Raw genomic sequence first — 25,463 nt, 5'->3', positions numbered from 1 at the left:
AAAAGACCTCCAAAACTCTCTAAGTAACGGATTGGGCATGACAAGTCCCGGAGCTGGACTCTCCTTATTTCTAGGGCTTTTCCAATGTGGCCAGGAGTGAAGAACAAACTATGGCGCCGGCTCTCAGGCGGTGCGACATCCTCGCGTGGAGACAGAGCCCGCAGAGTAATTGATTAAGGTCTGCACTGCCGGTGAACTGCCGTGTACAGAGTGCCGTGGGAACAGAGCAAAGTGCGGACAGTCCCCGACTTAAAACGGCTCGACTCAAGATGTTTCCACTTTACGATGGTGCAAAAGCAATGTGCACTTATTAGAAACTGTACTTCCAGTTTTGAACTGTGACCTCTCTCTTCCCAGGCCGGGGATGTGCGGCAGATCCCCTCTTGTGATGCTGGGCAGGGCAGCCCCCGGTCAGCCACACGATCACAGGGGTGGACAACCGACACACTGACAACCACTCAGTGCCCAGACAGCCCTCCCGTTGTTCACTCTGAGTACTCGATCAATGACATGAGACACTCAACACTTTGTTATGAAATAGGCTTTGTGTTGGATGATTCTGCCCAACTGTAGGCTAATGTGAGTGTTCTGAGCACGGTTACGGTGGGCGAGGGTCAGGCGTGATGTCAGTAGCTTAGGTGTATTTAATGCATTTTCGACTTACGTTATTTTCAACCTGCAATGGGTTTATCGAGATGTAACCCCACTGTAAATCGATGAAGATCTGTATATTAGAGTTAGATGACTTGGAGAGATTTTAGTCAAAGAGGCAAGAAGCCTTTGTTCATTCATCTTATAGGGATTGTTTGCAAAAATAATCTTACCAGCAAATTGCTTACAAGCAACAGACTCATAAGCTGAAGGCCTTTATTAAAGGCACTTCAGACAGGAGACCCACAGCCAACTCTTCTCAGGTTTGCACAGAAATGGGTATGTCTGCGTTGCAGGCAAAGGGACAATGACATAATATGTACACATGGGAAAATGTAAATTTTATTTACTTATCTGTACAGATATCATTAAAACAGTCCTTCTCAGAAACAAAAAAATTACAAAGAACATTTCATTCTCAAGAATTTAATGAGCAAAAAGGACTATTTTCACTTTATAAAGAAGGAAACTAAGGCCCAGAGACAAGATTTCTTCAAGGTCACATTGTCTGTGAGCTGGGGCAGAACAGGTGCTCAAGGATCCCAAGTCAGTTCTCTAGCCCAGAGAAGGCTCACATCAACTGGGAAAAGACTTAAATTGTTCTGAAAATAAAACTTCTGCTACAAAAATGCTACACAGTAAGTAAGGCAGGATTCAATTGGAATCAAAATATATTATTGCAAATGTATGAGTATAATACCATACATTTGTACTAAAATCTCTCCAAGTCATCTAACTCGATAATACCAAACACAGGATTATAGTAAACATACGCATACTATTGTACTTTGACTTATAAATGAAGCATTCTTAGCAAGAAAAAAAACCGAATAAGTGTTTTTGTGAACCGTAATAAGTACTGTTAGAGAGTAACAAATAAAACAGGGCTTCCCTGGTGGCGCAGTGGTTGAGAGTCCGCCTGCCGATGCAGGGGACACAGGTTCGTGCCCCGGTCCGGGAAGATCCCACATGCCGCGGAGCAGCTGGGCCCGTGAGCCATGGCCGCTGAGCCTGCGCGTCTGGAGCCTGTGCTCCGCAACGGGAGAGGCCACAACAGTGAGAGGCCCGTGTACCGCAAAAAAAAAAAAAAAAGGGGGGGGGGGGTTCAAGGACAGAAGAACCACACCTCAGTCGGGGGTAGGGAACCATTAAAGGCTCTCTGAAAAGGCTGATGTGTACCAAGGACTACAAACCCTGCAACAGGAAAGGATGCAGACAGGGCAGGGGTGAGGAGATGCTCCAGTTCCCATGAGCAGAATTAAGAGACACAAGCGGGAGGAGGAGGGAGTGTGTCCTGGGACCTCAGGGGCCGGCAGGACAGCACAAAGAAAGTGCACACCAAACCAGGTGATGAGGAGAGAAAGGTAGCAGGGTGACAAATCACTGCAGGCCTTGAGTGGCAGGTTCGAGTATGGCTTTTACGCTGTAGGCGACAAGGAATAGCATTTCCTAAGTGGTATTTTAGGAAGGTGCAATCTGGCAATGATGCACAGAACTAATTAAATCAGATGGGGGGGGGTGGTCAAGAGGCTGTTGGTGTTAACAGTCTATGTGGGAAGAAAAAAAATCTGGGCTCACAAAGAAGCCGTAGGACTGGAGAGTAGAGACCACTGAATGATATAAGAAAATAAAGCGCCAAGCAGACCAAAAGTAAGAAATCAGAAAAAAGCAGGAGAAAATATCAGCGAACAGTTCATCCTGGGATCCAGGAGGGAGTGCCTAAGCATAAAAGCAATGAAAAACACTCCTAAGAAACAGGTGTTATATATTAGATCACATAAAAAGTAAAACTTACATATGACCACTAAAGATCGTTAATACCAACAGGTGAGCAAACGGGGAGAGCTACAAAAAATAGGAAATATGGTATATAATCATAATATGTAGAATTCACACAAACTGCAAAGAAAAATTAAACTCAAAGAAAAAATGGGACAAAGGATAAAAACAGCAATACAAATGATTAATAAACATACAGACTCTTCAAGGCTATGATTAAATGCGAAAATAAACATTAGATACTTAGCCCAGTGCCTAGCACACTGTAGGGCCTCAGTAAAGTGTCACTGTTATTGAACTCTCCATATCAGCAAAGGTAAATGACATGAGCCTCAGGTGGGGGGAGGGGGGATGTAAATCAGTACAACCTATCACGAACCACTGAAAATACATATATAACTGAATCACTTTGCTATACACCAGAAACTAACACGACATTGTAAAACAACTATACTGCAATAAAAAAAAATTTTTTTTTAAGTTTTTGCCTTTGACCCAGGATTACCCTTCTGCTCCTTAGAACCTATTCTAAAGATACAAGCAAAACCTAAAACATGGATTTCTATACAAATATGTTCACTGCAGCATTCCTTAAAGAGAAATAAAAACAATCAGAAATAACCTAAACGTCCAAGAATATTCCATAATTGAATATTATAAAGTCATTAAGATGTCTTTAAAATATTTAATGGTATTAAAATGCTTATAATATAAAGTTAACTAGAAAAAGGGATTCAAACATATATGAATATATCTTTAAAAAATATACACACAAAAAGTTCTGTAAGAAAATATATTAGTAGTAGTAATAATATTCAATTCCCAGTAGCAGATAACATGAATTTCCTTTGTGCTTTCAATATTTTCCAAATTTTCTTCCATAAGAATGTTGTTTTTGTTTTTAAGATTTTTTTTAAATAAATTTATTTATTTATTCATTTTTCGCTGCATTGGGTCTTTGTTGCTGCACGCGGGCTTTCTCTAGTCGCGGAGAGCACGGGCTACTCTTCGTTGTGATGTGTAGGCTTCTCATCGCGGTGGCTTCTGTTGTTGCTGAGTACGGGCTCTAGGAGCATGGGCTCAGTAGTTGTGGCTTGTGGGCTCTAGAGCGCAGGCTCAGTAGTTGTGCGCACGGGCTTAGTTGCTCTGCAGCATGTGGGATCTTCCCGGACCAGGGCTCGAACCTGTGTCCCCTGCATTGGCAGGTGGATTCTTAACCACTGCACCACCAGGGAAGCCCAAGATTTTTTTTTTTCTTTTTTTTGATGTGGACCATTTTAAAGTCTTTATCGAATTTGTTACAATATTGCTTCTGATTTATGCTTTGGTTTTTTGGCCTTGAGGTAATGTGGGATCTTAGCTCCCCGACCAAGGATCGAACCCGCATCCCCTGCACTGGAAGGTGAAGTCTTAACCCCTGGACTGCCAGGGAAGTCCCTTTTGTTTTTATTATACGGGAAAAATGTAGTCTCTAAGGAAAGAAGGTGACAGGCACCTGAATCCGGAAGAAAGAGAACTGTCAAGAGCAAATGGACTGAATACACTGGACCAGGTTTCAAAGCTAATTATGAGGTTTAGGGTTTTTGGAATCAAAGAATGGTGTAACCATAAGAGCAGGCCTGGAAATTCAGTGATTCACACTAGTCCCATGCTCCACAACTACTAAGCCTGCGCTCTAGAGCCCACGAGCCACAACTACTGAGCCCGCGAGCCACAACTACTGAAGCCTGCATGCCTAGAGCCCGTGCTCTGCAACAAGAGAAGCCACCACAATGAGAAGCCCGCACACCGCAACAAAGAGTAGCTCCTGCTCAGCACAACTAGAGAAAGCCCGCGCGCAGCAACGAAGACTCAACACAGCCAAAAATAAATAAAATAAATAAGCTTGCTGATTTCTTGAAAACCGAGGCAGGGGTCAGAAGCCACACTCCCAGATGCATAAACCAGCTCCCCTACAAACTTGCTGTTTGTCTTGGGCAAATTACTCAATTGCTCTCTGCCTCAGTATTCTTATCATAGAACACAGATAATGTCAACCACTTTAGTGGTTTCTCATAAGGACTGAATGAAAATACATATGAAGAGTTTAGAACAGTGTCTGATGTACAGTAAATGTTCAGTAAGTGGAATCTGAGGGAGTTCCCTGGTGGCCTAGTAGTCAGGATTCCGGGCTTTCACTGCTGTGGCCCGAGTTCAATCCCTGGTCAAGGAACTGAGATCCAAAAAAATAATAATAGGGCTTCCCTGGTGGTGCAGTGGTTGAGAGTCCAACTGCCGATGCAGGGGACACGGGTTCATGCCCCGGTCCGGGAAGATCCCACATGCTGCGGAGCGGCTGGGCCCGTGAGCCATGGCCGCTGAGCCTGCGCGTCTGGAGCCTGTGCTCCGCAGCGGGAGAGGCCACAATAGTGAGAGGCCCACATACCGCAAAAATAAATAAATAAAAAATAAAATAATAATAATAATAAGTGGAATATGAAGCTATCATTCCATGCCATTTCACTGCCAGTCAGAAATAGGGTGGCAGACTTAGGGTGGATAAATCAGAGCAAAGGATGAACACAAAAACTGAGATGATCTGCACATCTTAGCAACCCAAGCTGCTCAGGTGGCTCAGTGAGCACTGTGGGAAATGTATTCATAATATGAATGGACAACTAATCTAAATTCAGGTGAAAAACATTAGCTGCTGCCTACCTCCTTGCAAGTCACTTCACTGTGACTAATACAGTATAAGATATTACATTTTAAAAGACAATAATAATAGAATACAAAAACTTAAAAATAATAATTCCTTAAGAGAAACATTTACACTCACTTTAATGAATGTGAAATATCCCTCTGGGAGAAGAATAAGATTCACAATCTTTTGAAGAAATGATGGGAATTTGCCTGCAGAAATGAGCACTATAGTTAAGAAACCCTATTCTGAGGAAAGATTTATCTGTTCAGCATCTACAATCTCTTTCTAGAAAATGTGCTTTTCTCTCTCTACAACCTGCTTGGAACCAAGGCTTGAATTTGAGAATGCAAGTTCTTCAGAACTGTGAGGACTGCAAACCAGCGAACCAGGAAATATGGAAGAAACGAGAGCAGTGCTTTCTTTGCAATCAAATTTTAAAACTCTGGCCCAAGTGTCAGGTTTGAACTTGAGAACGTTCTCTTTGTCCTTTCTGACGTTTCTGGAGGAGGAAGGCCCCAGGCCCCCTCGCTCCGTGCTGGACGCCATCTTTAAATGATGATATATGGGGTCCTTTCCCTTCAGCACTGCTGGGGGGTCAAACGTGTGATGCCGCCCTCCCGAGCATCAACAAGCAAATTATAAACTGTGTCAATCAGAGTTAATGCAAAGCTGTAATCCTCTTTAACAAGAGATCAAATCACTGCCATGAGTTATGTTCATTCTGTAATCTGATAAGGAAGAGAGGGAACCTCTAATAAAAGAGTAATGGGAGCCTTTAATGACGCTGGGGAAAGACAGCACCAGTGCAAGTTTCCAGCTCGTTCCTGCTGATTAGATCAATGTTGCATATTTGCTCGGGCTTGTTTCACCTGTCAGAACAACCTGTGTCTTTTTAGGAGATAAGAAGCCTCAGAGAAAACATCTATATCTTAACCATTCTTGCTCTCAAGTTTTTAACCAACGAAAAATGCTCTATGGAGGGTATTTCTGGGGTTATTAGCTGATGTGCTCTCAAATGCTGAGCAAACTTCCTCAGAATATTTCACCACGATTCAGTGCATTATGGCTAATAAAAAAGGGTGTGTGGGGGGGGGGGGGTAAAGTAGGTAACGGGGAATCAAAAATGGTCTAAGTAACCTCTGGATTACCAATTAGGGAGAACAGAACACCATCAGGAGAGTGGTAGAATGTGCCCATACTTAGGGTGCAGACCCACACACAAAAATGGCACGCGGAAGATAAATTGCCTGTACGAATTCTATTATACCGAGGCACTTCAAGAACAACGTGGCAGTGATGTTGACAAAGCACTTTACAAGGCTGGATTACATTTGTACATTTCTAAAACTCCAGATGTTAAACAATAATGTATTTGGTGCTTAGCAGTTATCATTAAAGGATTCTCTCCTTGTTCTTTCTAAAGCCAGTAGCTTTATAAAAGGAGAGGGGAAAGTGGTTTTTTATCTGGGGGCAGAGAGTGGGGGTTAAAATGAAAATTCTTGCTGTTCCTACTGAGAATTTAAGTTCTTTGCAAAGGAATGGAGTACCTACAAAATGTTGATATTGCTATCATTTTTGTAATAAGAAAAAAAGCTTCTTAGGAAAATACAATAATCTACCCTTTCAATGAACAGTACCAGAACTGGGTTTATCTAATAAATGCCCTCTGAAGCAGCAGTAAATGCAAGGCAAACACCAATTTTCTTAGGCACCAGGCTGACTGCTGCCACTTAGACCTGTTTTGTGCTGACAACAAAACCCACGCTGACAGAGTAAGCATTCCCCATCCCAAATCTGGGGTCATGGCCAGTTTTGAGGAACACATCTCGACCTGTCTCAGAGTCTTACTCAGAATTTACTTCTCCTACTTGTCACACTAGCATTTTATTATCTGACCTACATCTACCCAGCAAACGAAAAAGAACGAACTTCTTTAAAAGTCTGCCTCAGAGGGTCTTTCAAAAACACAGGCAAAACCCCAGATGATTATTTCCACAACCGACAAATTCATTTTGTTAGAACCATAATAAAGGATCACCTGAATTTTCACTTCACCCTCCCTTTAGTCTTAACAGCACTCCAGGGCTTTCATACCATGTAAAGTGAGCTCTGCTTCTAAAATGTCCTTGATAAGCTTAGAATAACTTCAATAGTCAGAGAAGTGAACAGCAATCCTGTAAATCATGCAAGTAACACACTGACCTGTTCTCAGTGGTGACAATATGCTTAGAGGGATTCTCTGCCAATGAGACATCAAGCCCTTTGTCCTCCTCAGCCCACTGATAACTCTGCCTCTACAGCATCACATGACGCTTCTGCCCTCTTCGCACAGATGACTCTGAAGGGCAAACAGGAGCTGCTCTGGGAGATGTGCTGCCCCGTGCCAAGAGTACCTGAGGGTCCAGCAAAGCCAGCAATCCTTTTTAGACTCGTGGTAACCCCTCTCTCGCACGCAACACATGATACAAGGGCAAAGTTGAATTTCTTTTCTTTCCTCCCAGTACTGAAAGGCAGCTATGCTAACCACCATACCACCAACGCCTCTCCTCCCAGTACTGGGAGTGTTCATCAGGCCTACAATAGAAACCACCTGCCTACCTCCTAATACCAGACCAGCAGAAGTGTCAGGGGTCACATGAGACTTTCACTAGCAAAGGAAACCTGAGGGCCTGTAAAGCCATTTAAATCCATATGCAAAGCTTACCTAGAGATGCCCCAAAGGGAAATCTGGTAATACAGGAGCAAACTGGGCTACTCTGCATTTAAAAAGACTTTTTAAAACATAGATTGCTTGAAGAGAAAATTTCCTAGCATGAGAAAAGAATATGTATCAGCAGAAATATGAAGATGCCACTACCTTTCTGAAGATCCTTTTACAGATAGCACTTCTTCCTCCACTAAGGGTATTTTAATACCCTGTGTTAAAGACCTCTGCTCTCTCTCCCTTAATGAGAGCTATGTTCTAGTCTCAATTCAATTTGACCAAGTCCAAATTTGAGCTAAAACTGGACAATGGACATGGGGGATTCAAGGATGAGTAACCATACTGGGATTCCCCCCTTCTCCTCTCTTTATTAATACTGGGTATTAATCCAACTTAGGCACATGTGTGGAACAACAAATTGGACCCAAGACACAGAAAGAGAAGGGCTTCTCTCTCCAGACCTGGGTATGTTAGGAACCACAGGTAGAGTGGCCTCTGAGAATAAGAAATCAAAAGGGCTGGAGGGGCTTCCCTGGTGCGCAGTGGTTGAGAGTCTGCCTGCTGATGCAGGGGACACGGGTTCGTGCCCCGTCCGGGAAGATCCCACATGCCGCGGAGCGGCTGGGCCCGTGAGCCATGGCCACTGAGCCTGCCCAGCAATAAACATGTGAAGAGTTTGGTGTACACTGTTTCAGAGCTTCTTATTTTTTTTAGTGACACTTAATATGAATGCATCCTCATGGCAGGAAATTAGAGCAAAACAGAAGTATGAGAAACAAAAAAAGGTGGAAATCTCCCTTTGCCCCTTCCTCCTCCCAGTTCCTTCCCTGTAAACATTTTAAATATTACTGATGTGTAACACATCCATACATACGTATACATACACAGCTGTTTAATATTTATTTTAAAAACATAAATGGATATTACATAAATGGATGTTTCTTTTTCTAGTTAACAAAATAACCTGGAGATCTTTCCATGACAGTATAATATATTTTTTTGTAAGGCACCACTTTTTCTTCGATCGTACATGTTTATTTACTCAAAAGTAGGATTATGATATAGTATTCTGTAGCCTACTTATTACATTAAACATTATGCTAATACGTACAGCTCCACTTCCTCCTTTAACAGTTGCTTATAACTTCAATGAATGATTTTCTGTGATTTATTTTAACTAGTTCCCTATTGATGGTCATTTGGATTGTTTCTTATTTTTCCCCATTATAAACAATGTTGCAATAAAGATCCTTGATACAAAAATATTTGCTAACTTGCTATTTCCTTAGGTCTCCTTAGGTCAACTCCTAGAAGTGAGATTTCTCTGGGTCAACAGATACATTTACATTTAAAATTTTGAAAAACATTGCCAAATAGCCCTCCAAAATGATTTTGCCATTTATATTCCTAACAACAGTAAATGAAAGCGTCTGTTTCCTCACACCATCGACATTAGTGATTATCACTCTTTTAATGTTTTCCAATTTAATAAGAAAAAAATGAAATCTCATTATTTTAATATTCATTTATTTGATTAATGAGATTGACAGTCTTTATATTTTTGGCCATTTGCGATTTTTCTTTTATGATCTCTTAAGTTTGCTTGTTGACATGCTTTTTACCCATTATTTTTATTGGGATATTCTTAGAGATCTGTAAAAACTCTTTCCATAGCATTCTTACACAGTAATGTTACACTGAACTTTTTCTTCCCAGTTTGTCATTTATTTATAACTTTGTTTTTGGTATCTTTTTCACTGTGACTCTTATGTAGTCATGGCTACTAGTACTTTCCCCGTGGCTTCTGGCCTTCGTGTCGTGCTTACAAAGCCTTTCTCTACTTCAAAATCATAAAGAACTCTCTATTCATATACGCACACCAAGGATGACATATCTGTAACTTTGTTCTACTCTACCATAGATACAACTATAAAAATGGGTTGAATTTTCCCAGAAGTTTACCTTCAATAAATCTATATCATTGTTTAAAAAAAAAAAAAAGAATGATATATCTGTAACTTATCAAAACCAGAACTATTCACTTGGAGAAAAGTATCAATAGTATGCACTGATGCTGAAATGAAAGTTTCCCATTCCTCAATATTTTGTGGTGTACAAAGTGAGAAACCAAATAGAACAGTGCTAGGTTATTTCCAGTTATGGAATTACCTAAACAAAAAACAAAACAGGCCAAGCTATGACGGCCTCCTTCTTAAGATACAGTTTTAAAAAAAAAGATACTACCTAACACTACCTACGGACCCTGGAATATTTGATACCAGAAGCAGAAAGAGCTAATACTCACTTACTCTGCCTATAGTTAGTCTGGCCTATTCAGACTCTGGAGCACGAGCAGCAACGTGGATGTCTGCCTCTGTGTCCTTAAGAAACACAATGCACAGGAAGTGTACTTGGTAAAAACAAATGCTCAGTTCTCCAGCTGTAACACTTTTATTAAATTCCTTGTTACAAAGTGGCTAAACCAGCGGGAGAACAATGCTGATAATTAGCAACGTCTACAAGGGATAGCTTTTTCCCCCACAAACACCAAATGCCACACTGTTACCCAGCAAACACATTCCCAACCCCTCCTCCCTTGCCTGCTCTACCTGAAGTGGCAACATAACAGAGTTATGGCCAATGAGATATGAGAAGTTGTTTTTGGAGGGCATTCTGATAAAAGAAAATCAGTATGGCTGACACCACTCCTTTCCTCTTCTTCCTGCCTGGAATGCATACTTGACGGCTAAAGCTGCAGCAACCATCTTGCAACCACAGGGGGAAGACCAAGGTATGTTGGCCTTAATACTACTGAGAAGGGAAAAACCATTGCCAGTAATTACCTGCCACCCCTAGGATTATTCTGTCAGAAAAATAAACTCCCATTTGCTTATACCTCTGTAGTCATATTTTATGTTTCTTGCAGACCAAGCCCAACATAATCCTAAATAATAAAGTCGTTTTCAAATAAACTTTATGTCTAGCATATAGCAGATCCTTAAAAACTATGAGTGAATAAACAAGATTCTGGGAAACAAAGTGTCCAGGGGTATCAGGTGATTCAAGAAAAATCCCAGCTAGGAATGACAATCGATTTCTAAATGATCTAGTAGTACTATATTCAAAAGATACCACCAATACTTAAACTAGATTTCACTTTATGCCTGGGATAATAATGTTACCTTAATGGATTTTAGTTTTTAAGTGCCTAGTTTTCCTTTTCTATTGAAGTAATTTTTTCATGTCATCCTGACAGAGAACCTAAGAAGCATTCATTTTACTCTATTATTTTTTTAATTCATTTTTTTCTCTTGCCTTTATTTATTTATTTACTTATTTATTGGCTGCGCTGGGTCTTCGTTGCTGCACACGGGCTTTCTCTAGTTGCGGCAAGTGGGGGCTACTCTTCGTTGCGTTGCACGGGCTTCTCATTGTGGTGGTTTCTCGGTGGCTTCTCTTTTTTTTTTTAAACATCTTTATTGGGGTACAATTGCTTTACAATGGTGTAGTCAGTGGCTTCTCTTGTTGCGGAGCATGGGCTCTAGGCGCACAGGCCTCAGTAGTTGCAGTATGCGGGCTCAGCAGTTGCAGCACGTGGGCCCTAGAGGGCATGGGCTTCAGTAGTTGTGGTGCGTGGGCTCAGTAGTTGCGGCGCATGGGCTCAGTAGTTGCGGCGCATGGGCTCTAGGACTCACAGGCTTCAGTAGTTGTGGAGCGGGGGCTCAGCAGTTGTGGCTCTTGGGCTCTAGAGCACAGGCTCAGTAGCTGTGGTGCACGGGCTTAGTTGCCCTGTGGCATGTAGGATCTTCCTGGACCAGGGCTCAAACCTGTGTCCCCTGCATTGGCAGGCGGATTCTTAACCACTGCACCACCAGGGAAGTCCCTCACTCTATTATTTTTAAAAACAGGTCAGACCCAGAGATAAATGGAAAAACAAACAAACAAAACCCAGCCAGACAAAGGCATTCATTTGCAAAGCACAGGAGAGCGCAGGAAGTCACAAAGATGTGCCTATAAATGGACTCAGCGCCACCTGTAAGCTAGTTTGTACTCAAAGCACTGAACAAATGCAAACAAAAAATTGATAATCATTGTGTTCAACTAAACTTGCACATCTACTACTTTTCAAGCAAGGGTGGAAATCTCATGGGGTTTATTAGCAAACTAAATACTCTCAAATAAAAAGGTTGAATGTAGCTTGAGGGATAAAGCTGGCAAAACCCACATGTGCCTACATTGTGACCAATAATTTCACTTGGTGAAGACTTATGTTTTAAAATGTCTACCACAGCATTACAACAATGATAATTAAACACAATTTAAATTTCCAACAATTAGTGAATGGCTAAATAGGTAATATTATAAAAATATTACACAGTCGCTTAAATTTTTGAATAATTTTAATGACATGAAATGGTCACAGTATACAAAATATTTAAAGAAAAAATCACAATACAGAATATAATTCTATATTGTTGAATATAATTTTAATTATATAAAAAGAAAAACAAGAACATACTAAAAGGGGACTCAAAGACTGAAATGAAATATTCTGAGATACTAAAAGTGGTTGTCTCCTATGTATGGGTATGTGTATATACACACATTTCCTACCTCTATACGCTGAGAGAGCCTATGAACGATGACACCCAGAACAATGAGCACCCCAGCACCCAGACCTTAGGTTCTAAAAACCACAATTCACTAAAAAGAGTGAGGACTCCTTGGAGAAAGACTGACTCCAGGGCTGGAACAGAGAAAATAGAAGATGAACACCTTGCTGTGATGGAAAGTAAGGAAGCACTCAAGGAATAACTGGGGACATCTCAAAAAGATGCAAGCCAGATTGAAGGGGCTTCTGTTAACCTGAGACAATTTTAAATCAAAATAAATAATGACAGTAACGGATCATAATTAATTGAATAAAATAGTAGAGCATGAATCCATACTGATATAAATGAATAAATAAATGCTAAATAAATCAAGGAGAAGGAATATGGATAAATAATATTATAAGAATATTATGATGTAGTAGCATGCCAACTAATAAATACAGAAGGAATGATTCTTTAAAAAGTTGTTATCTCCGAATTGAGTACACATATACATTTTGTTCTGTACACATTTCTATCTTGTTTCAGCTTTGTAAGATGAGCACGTACTTCTTTTGTAAAAGTACTCAAAATAAAAAAAACCTCAACAGCAGCCTGAACAAACACAACATAATGTACATCTCTAGAGCAATCTCTAGACCCATTTTTAAAAGGAGAACATATGCATAAAACCCCCAAACACATGAAGCAAGTGTGTGTGCTGTCCTAACCCATCTGTCTAGAGAAGAGCTCCAATGTCCTAGGCAGGTGGCTAAAGTTAAAAACAAAACAAAACAGCAAAAACAAACAAAAAACCCACCAGAGGCAACACTGAGATTTACGGGAATTTTGTTTTGGTCTTACAGTAATGATGGGAGTGAAGAGATGTGACGAGGACCCTTGCTATGATGCCAGTGACAAATGGTTCACTGATAAGAAGAAATGGAGAGGGCGACAGGCTGTAGAACAGGTCAATATCGGGCTGTCATGAAGCCATTTGAGACATATAATTAATCTATTACTCACCTGGCATCATCATTCATTGTGGTATGGTCAATAGGTGCCATGAAGCTCAGAAGCCTGCTAAGGACGTGAAACCTAATAAAGTAGGAAACAAACAGGCAGCAACATTAGTAACTATTAACCTAGAAAAGGAAATACACCCTACCAGGTAACAAACTCCAGAACTGATCACAGGTATATCTGGCTCCAGAGTGCAACAGGGAACAATTCATAGGCACGAACCACTCACGACCATAAAAATACTTTTTCCTTAAGACTACAGGAGAAAAGTGTGATAAAAGCACATTGTGAATGACAGTAGCTCAACAGAGCTCCAATGCCCAAAAAAAGAGTAGATACACCTGTGCCCTTGAGCAATCTACTAGCCCTTAAACATCACTCCAGACAAAGACAATGAGGAGGTGACTACCTCATCTTCCCTCCTCTACACACATCTTAATCATTTTTCAGTGTCATTAAAGCTACCTGCTGGCAGTAGCACAGGTAGTGGCATAACATTCAAATGGAACACCTCACCACCACCATCACTCACTAGCTCCCTGAGTCAGAAAAGGCTTCTAGAATCACCTTCACTCACTAGCTCCACCAGGTCTTTCATTTCGCCCTTTTTTTTTGGGGGGGGGGCTGCATTGGGTCTTCGTTGCTGCACGCAGGCTTTCTCTAGTTGCGGCGAGCGGGGGCTACTCTTCGCTGCGGTGCGCAGGCTTCTTACTGCAGTGGCTTCTCTTGTTGCGAAGCACGGGCTCTAGGCGCGCGGGCTTCAGTAGTTGCAGCACACGGGCTCAGTAGTCGTGGCACATGGGCTTAGTTGCTCCGCGGCATGTGGGATCTTCCCGGAGCAGGGCTCAAACACGTGTCCCCTGCATTGGCAGGTGGATTCCTAACCACTGCGCCACCGGGGAAGCCCCTCGCCCATCTTCAAATGACACGCGCAACTGAGTACATAAGAAGTCTGATCCTTAGATCTTCAGTCAAGGTGTTACAGAAATTTAAGTTATGTCACCTCCATCTCCCACCAATAGAAAAAAAGGGTATTTTTGTACAAAGTGCTTTGAGATCCTCTGGTGAAGGGGGGGCTGAACAAATATTTGACCTTATACAGAAGAAATTACACCAAAGAGAATTCAAAGAAGGTATCCCTTTCTGATCATTATAAAAGGAGAAGCTGAAGGACAATATGCATAGTATATTGGTTGGCCAAAAAGTTCATCTGGGTTTTTCCATGTTATGGAAAACCAAATGAACTTTTAGCCCAGCCCAATAAAATTCTAACCAGAAAAACCTGTTCTTGGGCAAAACATTATCCACAAAAAAATATGATATAAATATTTTCACATGTGTAATGTTTTACAGTTTTAAAAACATTTTTACGCACATCAAAGAATTTCATTCTCTAGTACGCCACCAATAGCCAAGCCTCCCAGATTGCATTCATTTTTTTAACAAATGAATTTAAAAGTATAATAGTGATGAGATTTTTCCCATTATAAGAGTAATACAAAAAGCATAATTCATTACAGAAAATTTAGAAAACAAACCAACTGAGCACACACAAAAATACATACATAGGGGCTTCCCTGGTGGCACAGTGGTTGGGAGTCCGCCTGCCGATGCAGGGGACACAGGTTTGTGCCCCGGTCCGGGAGGATCCCGCGTGCCGCGGAGCGGCTGGGCCCGTGAGCCATGGCCGCTGGGCCCGCGCGTCCGGGGCCTGTGCTCCACAACGGGAGAGGCCACAGCAGGGAGAGGCCCGCATACCGCAAAAAAATAAAAAAATAACATACATAGTTCTTCCACCTAGAGAAGACCTGTTATTAATATTTATTATTATTATTAGTTTGTTAATATTTTGGTTAATTATGTTCATTTTATATAGAAATCCATACACACACATAATTTCTTATCTTTTTTTTCACTTAGCATTGTATCTCAAAGCTATATACAAATTTCCAGGAATGGAAGTACCATAACTATATTTTCATATACTTGAACATTCATATTGCTTCCGATTCTTCACTTTTTATAAGATGCAACAAAATATCTGTTCACTATACATTTTTTAATGTCCGCTATCTCCTAATAATAAAAAATAATATATAATTTCAAATTCCGAAATGTATAGAGAGCTGACAAGTTCCCTGTAGTCCTATCCCCCAGAAATAATCACTGTTAATTAAATCACTGTTAATCATTGTTAAGTTTGTCTGTGGCATTCTCCATATATAAGACAAATATAAACTTTATATATTTTCACATAAAAATGAGACTGTAAGATACTTAATATTCTGCATTATGTTTTTTTCCACTTTGTCATATTCTATTCTTTTTCAGTTATAGGATATTCTGTCGTGTCAATATAATTTATTAAACCTCCTACTGATAGGCATTATACAGCCTATTCCCTTTAAAAACCACATTAAACAGTGCGAAAGTGAAGACTTTTTAAAACTTTTTTAGAAATTAATTTTATTGACACATAGTTGATTTACAAAATTGTGTTAATTTCTGCTGCATAGCAAAGTGATTCAGTTACACACACACACACACACACACACACACACACATTCCTATTCATATTCTTTTCCATTATGGTTTGTCGCAGGATATTGAATATAATTCCCTGTGCTATACAGCAGGACCTTGTTGTTTATGCATTCTATATATACTAGTCTGCAACTGCTAATCCCAAACTCCCAGTCCATCCCTCCCCCACTGCCCCCCATTTGGCAACCACAAGTCTGTTCTCTATGTCTGTGTATCTGTTTCTGTTTTGTAGTTCATTTGTGTCATATTTAACATTCCACATATAAGAGATATCACATGGTATTTGTCTTTCTCTTTCTGACTTAGCTAAAGTGAAGATTCTTTTTTTTTTTTTTTGCGGTACGCAGGCCTCTCACTGTTGTGGCCTCTCCCGTTGTGGAGCACAGGCTCTGGATGAGCAGGCTCAGCGGCCATGGCTCACGGGCCCAGCCGCTCCACGGCATGTGGGATCTTCCCGGACCGGAGCACGAACCCGTGTCCCCTACTTCGGCAGGCGGACTCTCAACCACTGTGCCACCAGGGAAGCCCGAAGATTCTTATATATAAATTATTGTATGTTTGTTCACACATTTCTATGGGATAAATTTTGAGATGTGGAATTGCTTTGCTGGTGAATCGAAAAGTATTCATATTTAAAATTGAAAAAGTAAGCTAAATGCCCTCCCAAAGGTTACGTTAATGTACAAGAATATAATTATTTACATAACCTTTTTATTTAAGTATAAAGTGTAAGTACAATTAATAAATATATTTTAATGTCTTTAGGCTTCGCCAAACTTCACTGTTCATCTGAAAAAATGAAAACTATTCTTGGCTGTGTCCAAATACAGGTTTAATTTACTGTCTAGACAAAGACTATGAACTATACCTTATAGTTGTGTTGTCCAATCCAGGAGTCACTGGCCACACGTGGCTACTGAGCACCTGAAATGTGCCAAACTGAGATGTGCTGCAGATTTTGAAAACTTGAGATGCAAAAAATGTAAAATATATCACTAATAATTTTTAAAACAATAAATTGTTGAAATAATATTTTTTATATATTGGGTTACGTGAAATATATTATTAAGTTCACTTGTTTCATTTTTTCCCCTTTTCAATTGTGGCTACTAGAACATTTAAAATTACGCAGGTAAAGACATTTTTATTGGATGGCACTGCTCTGTGGAATACCTTTACACTTTAGTAAAATATATTCAATAACTATTAGCTGCATGATGAAAGACAGGCTTTAAGAAGTAATCAGACTTAGTAATGTGTACTTAATACAATGCATTTTACCTAATCTCAGTGCTACTGAGGATGGATGCATGTTTTAGTATTAAAATACCTTTTACCAACCATACTAAGAAGAGATAAATATAATTTTGTTGCAGAAGAATAGACAAACACAAAACACAATATGACACCTCATTATTAAAGACCCGAGAGCTTCATTCATTTACATTATGAATTCTGCTTAAATCATGATCAAATCCACTTACAGATAATGCTGAGTAAAAGACTGATAATCAATAATTATAATTACTTCCCAAAACCAAAACATTTCTTTTTTATATAAGTTATTTTCCAGCATCCAACTAGCAAATTGCCACACCCAGTCTGACCAGGATGACGCCACTGACCTGCTACCATTTAAACTAAGGTTTCCACAAGGTGATGTTCATCTTTGCTAGGACATTTCTTCTCTCTCCAACCATATCACACAGAGCAAAGCTTGCTCACTGGTGGAATCTAGTACCAGTGATGAGAGTTGGCACATCCCACCAGCTCTTCTGGGGGTCTAATTTAAGGAAGTTATTTATGCTATTCTCATCTAGCCTGGGCCCCTTGTTAAATCCATCATGGCAGAATTCTAACGTAGCCAAGGTACCATTTTGGTGTCTGCAAAGGTCCTGGCCAGAGAAACAACTCAATAGCCACAGGTTAGAAGCATGGGCTCTGGAATCAGACCAATTAGCTCAAATCCAAGTTTGTGCTTGCTAGTTCTGTAGCCTGGGCGAGCTACTCACCTTCCGAACTACTTTACGTGAATTAGCTAATTCAATCTGCATAACAATCCTATGAGATGTGCCTTTTATCATCATGCTAGGTTGACAGATGAGGAAACTGAAGCACAGAGATGTAAAGTATCTTGCCCAAGGTCTATAGGCCAGTAAGTGAAGTGTCAGATTTCAAACCCAGACAGCTAAGCATCAGAGCCTATGCCTTTTCTACCTCGGCACGTAAATTGCTTTGCAGTGCCCAACAGAGTTTTATAAATGTTAGTTGTTGCTATTGCTAACAAGATCACTCTGATTCTGACCACATCCCGCACACTGATGTTCACAAAGAGAGCCAGGTGAATACTGATGATAAAACTGCAAAACAATTCAAAGCACATGACCTTATTTATTACTTTTCTTTTTACTTCTTATTTGGCAGTAATTTTAGGCTTATAGAAAAGTTGCAAAAATAGTGCAGAGAACTCATGTATATCCTCACCTAGCTTCCTCTAATGTTAACAGCTTACACAAGTATAGTGTAATTATCAAAATTAGGAAATGAACATTGGTACAATACTATTAACTAAACCATAGACCTTATTCAAACTTCACCCATTTTTACCCTAGTGTCCTTTTTCTTTTCCAGGATCCAACCTAGGACCCCACATTGCACCTAACTGTGGTGTCTCCTTAAGTCTCCTCCAATCTGTGACAGGTGCTCAGGCTTCCTTATTTTTCAATGACTTGCTACAGTCTATAAAGTCCGAATTCTGAGCTTGACCACAATCTAGCGCTCACTTATTCATATAGCCTCATCTCCTGCCATTCCCCCACACTCAGTTTAAGTCTCTGCCAAAACAAATGCAGTTCCCAAAATGGACGTGTACACTCTCAGGTCTGTGTTTTGGCAAACATTATTCTTTGTGGCCTTTCCCTAGGCTAACTCTTCCTAGTCTGCTCACTTCACACTGTGAAGTGTGGATGCTGCAACTTACAGAAAGTCTTACCTGACAAGCGTGTTAATTTTACTGTTATAGTCATCCAAAAACATGTCTACGAGGCACTACGGTAGACGGTTAGGGTTGGAACTGTCTTGAAAAAACAGTGCAATACTTGCCCTCAAGGGACACACAATTATAGCTACTTGCCCTAATAGTTTTTAAACTCATAAACATATGATAATGTAAAAAAGGCATTTTTGGCCACTCTCAGTTCTTTTGAAGAGCGTATATTTGCAACAGCAACGTCAACAGATAAACACAAGAAACCAAAGAAACTAACATTTTCGAATGCTTCCTACGTACCAGACATATTCACCTTGTTTTAATCCTCAAACCAAATCTATAAAGTAGGGATTAGTATCTCCACTTATTAAATGAGAAAAGTGAGGCTCAGAGGATAAAGAGCAACCAAAATCATAGAGCCAGACAGAGCCAGTCTCCTGATCTGAAATCCTGGGCTCCTCCCTCTAGAGAACATTTAAAGCCTCACAAAGCTATTAAATTAATTAATTAGAAGTACAGCTGAGCTACAATAGTATTAGTTTCAGGTGTACAACACAGTGATTCAATATTTTTATAGATTATACTCCATCTAAAGTTATTATAAAATAATGGCTATATTCCCTGTGCTGTATAATATATACTTGCTCCTTATTTATTTTATATACAGTAGTTTGTGTCTCTTAATCCCATACCCTTATCTCGCCCCTCCCTCCTTCCCTCTCCCCACTGGTAAGCACTGGTTTGTTCTCTGTATCTGTAAGCCTGTTTCTGTTGTGTTAGGTACATTCGTTTGTTTCATTTTTTAGATTCCACATGCAAGTGATAACATAGAGTATTTGTCTTTCTCAAAGCTATAATTTTAAAAGCACCGTACTGGAGAAAAGTCTAATCTCAAAATTAAAGAATAGGTATTTAATCAGCCTGGTCAATTACAAAGTACTAGTAATAACATTCTTCTTTAAATCCTTCCGGGGGCGGGGGTGTACAGAAGAGACAGGTACAAAAGAGGCATGTATGTGAGTGAGTAAGTAAATGAACGTTCCAGGAGGAGGCTGATCCAGTCTTGGAATAATAACAGCAATAATAAAGGTAGGAATGATGGCAACAGACACGTATATAGTGCTTGCTGTGTCCCTGGCACTGTTCTAAAAGCTGTATATATACTTACTCATTTAAACCTCACAGCAACCCTACAAGTCTCGTACTATTATCATCCCCATTCTACAGATGAAGAAACTAGCACAGAGAGTTTAAGGGTCTTGCTCGGAGTAACTACTAGAGTGTCATATCCCAGACTGTCAAAGCTGGGATTCAAACTCAGGCAGTCAGGCTCTTGAGACCATGCCCTTAACCAGTACACTGAAAACAAACTTGGAGAAGTATGAAGACTTGGAAACTTCAACATATCAAAAAACATAAACAAATTATAACAATTTAACCTGAGATTTAAGAAAGTGACTTTCAATCACAAGATGATGAAAAGCTACTTTGCACTTCTGCAAAGTTAAAGAAAAATAAGCATTTCCTGATGAGTTTTGTTAAATACTCAAACAGGTTAATTGAAGTAGTGAAATCTGCTTCTCTGAAGATATTTAAAAATGAGACAGATCCACATTTGTCTAAAGGGAATTTAATGACAGGCAGGCTCTAATAAGGATGTGGGATTAGCTATCTGCCTAAAACTGTCCTAACACAATGAGTTTAACATTTTTTTTTCAGTGTGCACCTGAATTACAAGTAGTTCCTTTGACACTGAGGCCCTGTGAGAGTGATATTATGTAATATATAAAAAGTTACAAGGAATCTAAGTCTGAAAGCATAGCAATGTCACTTCTACTCTTGCCCCATCTTTTGTCTCCATACTTTTAAGACTCCTTCAAGGGCTCACAGGGTTGAGGGCTTTCCTACACTCAGAAATGTCTCTCTGTTCTCATACAAATTATATTCCTCATCTCATTTAAGCACAGTGTTAACATTCTCTGGAATCCTTCATTTTTACCTTTTTAGCATATTGCGTACATGTATGGCATCATGAAAATGGACCAATATAATTCTATGTCTAAACAAGACTCCAAAATACAATTTTTGTATTGTTCTAAAGAAATCATTTTTTAAAACTAAGGCAATTTCAACGATCTTGTCTTATTTCCTTATTATTTCTCTTTCAGGGAAATGCAAATATCATTTAACCCATCCATTCACAACAGTAGAACAAGAAGTAACTGAAACTATCTTTCCATTACAGAGTAAAAAAAAAACGAGAGTCTCAAAAAAAGCCTCAAACATTGCTTTAGTTATTTTTCTCCTCCTGGAAAACAGAATCATCAAAAGAAATAGAAAAATGATGTAATAGCCAACATGCAAAGAGAAGAGATAAGGATAACAACACACAAGATTAACATTTTTTCTAAAAATTAACTCACCGAAGTTTCCTTCCTTTGCTCGCTTTCCTATCTACTTTCTTGTGGATTTTGCTTCTTAACTTCTGGATTGCAAGCCACTGCCTAGGAAATTCACAAGCGATGTTATGCATCATCACTAATGGAAATAGTTACATGTATCGACAAATCGGAATTTTTCTCACTAACAACACTGCAGAAAGAAATCATCAACCTACATCAACTTCCTCAAGACAGTCTGGGGCCAAAGAGACTATTCAACGGAAGAGGATTTGTGCAATGGCTTAAAGAAACAAAAACAAAAACAAATAGCAGCTGGGAAATTCTACAGCAAATTTGGTTAACAATGCTCCTTAGTATTTGGAGTTACTGTGACAAGCACTACATCTACCAGTCTGCAGGAAAACCCATCAAACTGAGCAGAGCTGCTTGGGTTTGCTTTTACTGTTTTAGCTGCGCGGCCTGTTCTATGACTAATATTGCAGCTGCTGTTTGGCTTGAGCACGTGAATTCTTTAAATCTAATTTTCCCATTGTTAATGCCCAACTGCTTTTTCTTGTGCTTTCCACTTTTTGCTAAGTGTTAAGAATTATCCACTATTGATACTAGTTTTACAGTCATTTTATTTATTTAATTTTCATTTCAGCTATAATATTTCAGAATGTGTTGTTCAAAGGTAAGGGCTTTTTTTCCCGCAATATAATCTCAATACCACTGTCACACCTAAAAAAAGTTGACAATAATTCTTTACTATCAAATATTCACTCTAAATTTCCAAGGTCGTCTCAACTTTACAGTTAGTTTGCTTGAATCAGGATCCAAACAAGATTCATATATTCTGCAGTCATTTTATTTTACTTTTATTTTTTAACATCTTTATTGGAGTATAATTGCTTTACAATGTTGTGTTAGTTTCTGCTGTATAACAAAGTGAATCAGCTATATGTATACATATATCCCCATATCCCCCCCTCTTGAGTCTCCCTCCCACCCTCCCTATCCCACCCCTCTGGGTGATCACAAAGCACCGAGTTGATCTCCCTGTGCTATGCAGCCGCTTCCCACTAGCTATCTATTTTACATTTGGTAGTCTGCAGCCATTTTAGATTAAAAGAAATTAATTTTTCAAATAAAAGATACTGGGCTAAGAAAATCTTCATATATTGCTCATATGAACAAATGTGGGGGGAAAAAAGGAAAAACAGCAGCAGCTACTCATCTTACCTGATTTACACAATGAAAATTTAACATCAAAAAAAAAAATCCAGGGAAATCCAATTACTGTAATCTTAATATAATCTTAATTACCATAATCTATTTTATTGTAAAGTCAGATAAATGTACAATATAATCATCACTTAAATGCAATTTGCTCTATCACATTAAATTTATGGTGAACAGCTCTCTACAGCATTCCAGAGATATACAAAATATCAACATCCTACCCTAAAATTCATATGTTTTACTCACATAAAATTATTTCATCAACACAAATTTTTCATTGTGATCTCAAAATGCTGCTCTGCCCCAGAATCCCATTCTGATACTTGCAGCTTTTGTTTCCTTTCATGCTTTTGCAAATTATGGCTCATGGCTATTTAAATGTACACTATTCATTAGGTAGCACTCTCAACGTCCTTTTTATTTTCCAGCCACAGGATGAAGCATACACAAGGGCCTTCCTTCACTACTTTCCATTCTACCCTGACATCTGGGTAATGCCGCCACGTTCCATTTCTAATTGTGCCACAGCTTTCACTGAAGGGGTGGAGGTCTAAATTAGGGCACACTCTCCCAGAGCAAGGAACCTGTTGTGCACAGTGCCACGTCCTGACAGCTGAGAGCATGCATCTGGGTGGATGCTTTTTACCCACTGGTCAGAGATTCATACAGATAAAATCACAGCCCAATCCAGAGAGCAAAGAGATTAAGAAGGACTTTGTGAAACAAACCCTAAAATAAACACCTATAGGCATTTTATAATCTCTTATTCAAACTGCACTTAAGGCAATGTAGGTAGGGTAAACAATTTCCATCACTCTGTCTGTCTAGTTCTTGTTATCTTGCTTAACTTTTTTTTTTTTTAATTTGGCTGTGCGGCATGACTTGTGGGATCTCAGTTCCCTGACTAGGGACTGAACCCGGTCCACAGCAGTGAAAGCCCGGAATCCTAACCACTAGGCCACCAGGGAGCTCTCAACTTTTATAATTTTAGGACCAATCGTTGCCTTGGAGGCTGAATTAAGGAGACTCAGAGGGAGAAACTATTATACAGGCTACTTGCATGAATAGAAAGCCATATCTAAATTACCTTCCCATGGCCACCTGATCATTGGGATCCAAGGAGCTCGTCTTCCGTTCTATGAGTTCTCGGAGGAGCTAGGGGAAAAAGGAAAGCAAGTGATTTATTTATCATCTCCCAGCACCAACTGACTTTAAAAGGGCACAGGAGGAATTCTGAATGGCATAGTGACAGCTCTAAACTACAATCAATAAGGGACAACTCAGTGGCAAGAGCATGACTGAATTCCCATTAACCCTTTCATATTTATATATCTTTAAAAAGAGCTATAAGCAATAGCTGAGAACAAAGTCCATTTGAAAGACTTATTGTACTGCAGTTCATTTCAAATGGATCAATGAGTATGCAACATTCCCTTCATTGTTTTTATGATTAGTTTTGTCCACCTCATCGATATCAGTGGAGAATCTATAAAAGGTCAGGTGGGAAGGGCTAGGCGGCAAAGAGGAACACGCATCAGCTTCTCACCAATAGGATAATGGTACATGGTTAACTTCTGACCTATAACCTCTGGCAGTCAGGAAGGTCTTCCTTAGGCAAAAAGCCTTTATTAGATATAACTAAAAGTGTGGACTTCACTCTCTTGCTTTCCACAGCTGGTACCCTAGCATGCTTACTAATAAATAACTTAACCATATATGACACCAACACATTCACAGCCACAACAACTTTAATAAGGAACCTAAAGAAAGTCATATGTGCATATTGGAAACACAACACAGACAGCCAGTCTCTCAGCCCCACAATGAACTCCATGGGAACTCTAAATCACTCTCCTACTCTCCTCTTAATACTGGGTATCCCACCGCATGCAATCAAAGCCTAAATCTGTATCTTACACACAGACTGAAGAATTTGCATTGGATCTTAAAGTCCCACGTGAGAAGAAGCAATGGATTTAAAAGTTAAACACTAAAGAAGGAGAATTTTAAATTACAATAATAAAACTAGATATCATCTCTCCTACACAAGTGCTATATACAGGGAAACAGCAACAGAGATTAAAATTCCAAAAATCTTCTGAGAGGGACTTCCCTGGTGGCACAGTGGTTAAGAATCCATCTGCCAATGCAGGGGACACGGGTTTCAAGCCCTGGTCTGGGAAGATCCCACACGCCTCAGAGCAGCTAAGCCTGTGCGCCACAACTACTGAGCCTGCGCTCTAGATCCTGCGAGCCACAGCTACTGAGCCCTCGTGCCACAACTACTGAAGCCCACGCGTCTAGAGCCCACGCTCTGCAAGAGAAGCCACCGCAATGAGAAGCCCGCGCACCGCAATGAAGAGTAGCCCCCCCTCGCCGCAACTAGAGAAAGCACGCGCACAGCAACGAAGACCCAACACAGACAAAATAAATTAATTAATTAAAAATCTTCTGAGAGAAATCCAAGGGAAGACACTAAAATAAACTCCTTCCTGCTTATCACCTGTCAATAACACAGGTTTGACTTTAAAACTTGTTTTTTCACAAAAATAAGTAATTATTTTGTAGGTAAGGCATGGGAGCAATATAGATAGTTCATCAAGTTAAACAGCCAAAGTCTGTGGGAGGATAACGAAGGAGGGATAAATTCCTACGAAAGTAGTTCACTCTCTAATTGTCATTTGTTTATGTAAGTAGGCACTGGAAGAAGCACAACAAATTTGTAAAAATACTCATTTCCATATAGGACGAATCTTTATTGCGAAAGAGAAAAGGATATCTCAATCGCAAATAAAAAACCTCCTGTGATGTTCTCTCATTTGCTTATTTTAGACATTATTACTACAATGGCAATTACATTTAAAAATGCGGGGAC

General features: G+C 39.8%; 1 protein-coding gene across 6 annotated transcripts in view; it reads right to left on the bottom strand.

Annotated features, from left to right (window-relative positions):
* Positions 1 to 25,463, bottom strand: part of AATF (apoptosis antagonizing transcription factor) — a 106,768-nt gene that overhangs the window by 20,055 nt on the left and 61,250 nt on the right. For 3 of the 6 annotated variants that reach the window (XR_016388975.1, XR_002641832.3, XM_022552702.2), the window contains exons 9-11: positions 23,676 to 23,743; positions 21,389 to 21,469; positions 13,436 to 13,507 (exon numbers count right to left, since the gene is read on the bottom strand). Coding sequence is in view for 3 of the 6 variants with exons in the window: in XM_022552702.2 (XP_022408410.2) it covers positions 13,436 to 13,507; positions 21,389 to 21,469; positions 23,676 to 23,743 (221 nt within the window). In the remaining 3 variants the exon portion in view is untranslated. Of the gene's footprint in view, positions 1 to 13,435; positions 13,508 to 16,844; positions 16,942 to 21,388; positions 21,470 to 23,675; positions 23,744 to 25,463 lie in introns of those variants that run through there. The other 3 variants (XM_089901021.1, XM_022552703.2, XR_016388976.1) reach the window with 3 other exon arrangements.

The sequence above is a fragment of the Delphinapterus leucas genome, chromosome 19, assembly GCF_059928025.1.
Source record: "Delphinapterus leucas isolate spDelLeu-1000000601 "Yukka" chromosome 19, BTC_Dleu_Yukka2, whole genome shotgun sequence".
NCBI lineage: Eukaryota > Metazoa > Chordata > Mammalia > Artiodactyla > Monodontidae > Delphinapterus > Delphinapterus leucas.
Note: the sequence above shows the minus strand (reverse complement) of the source record. Positions and strands in the feature narration are given on the sequence as shown.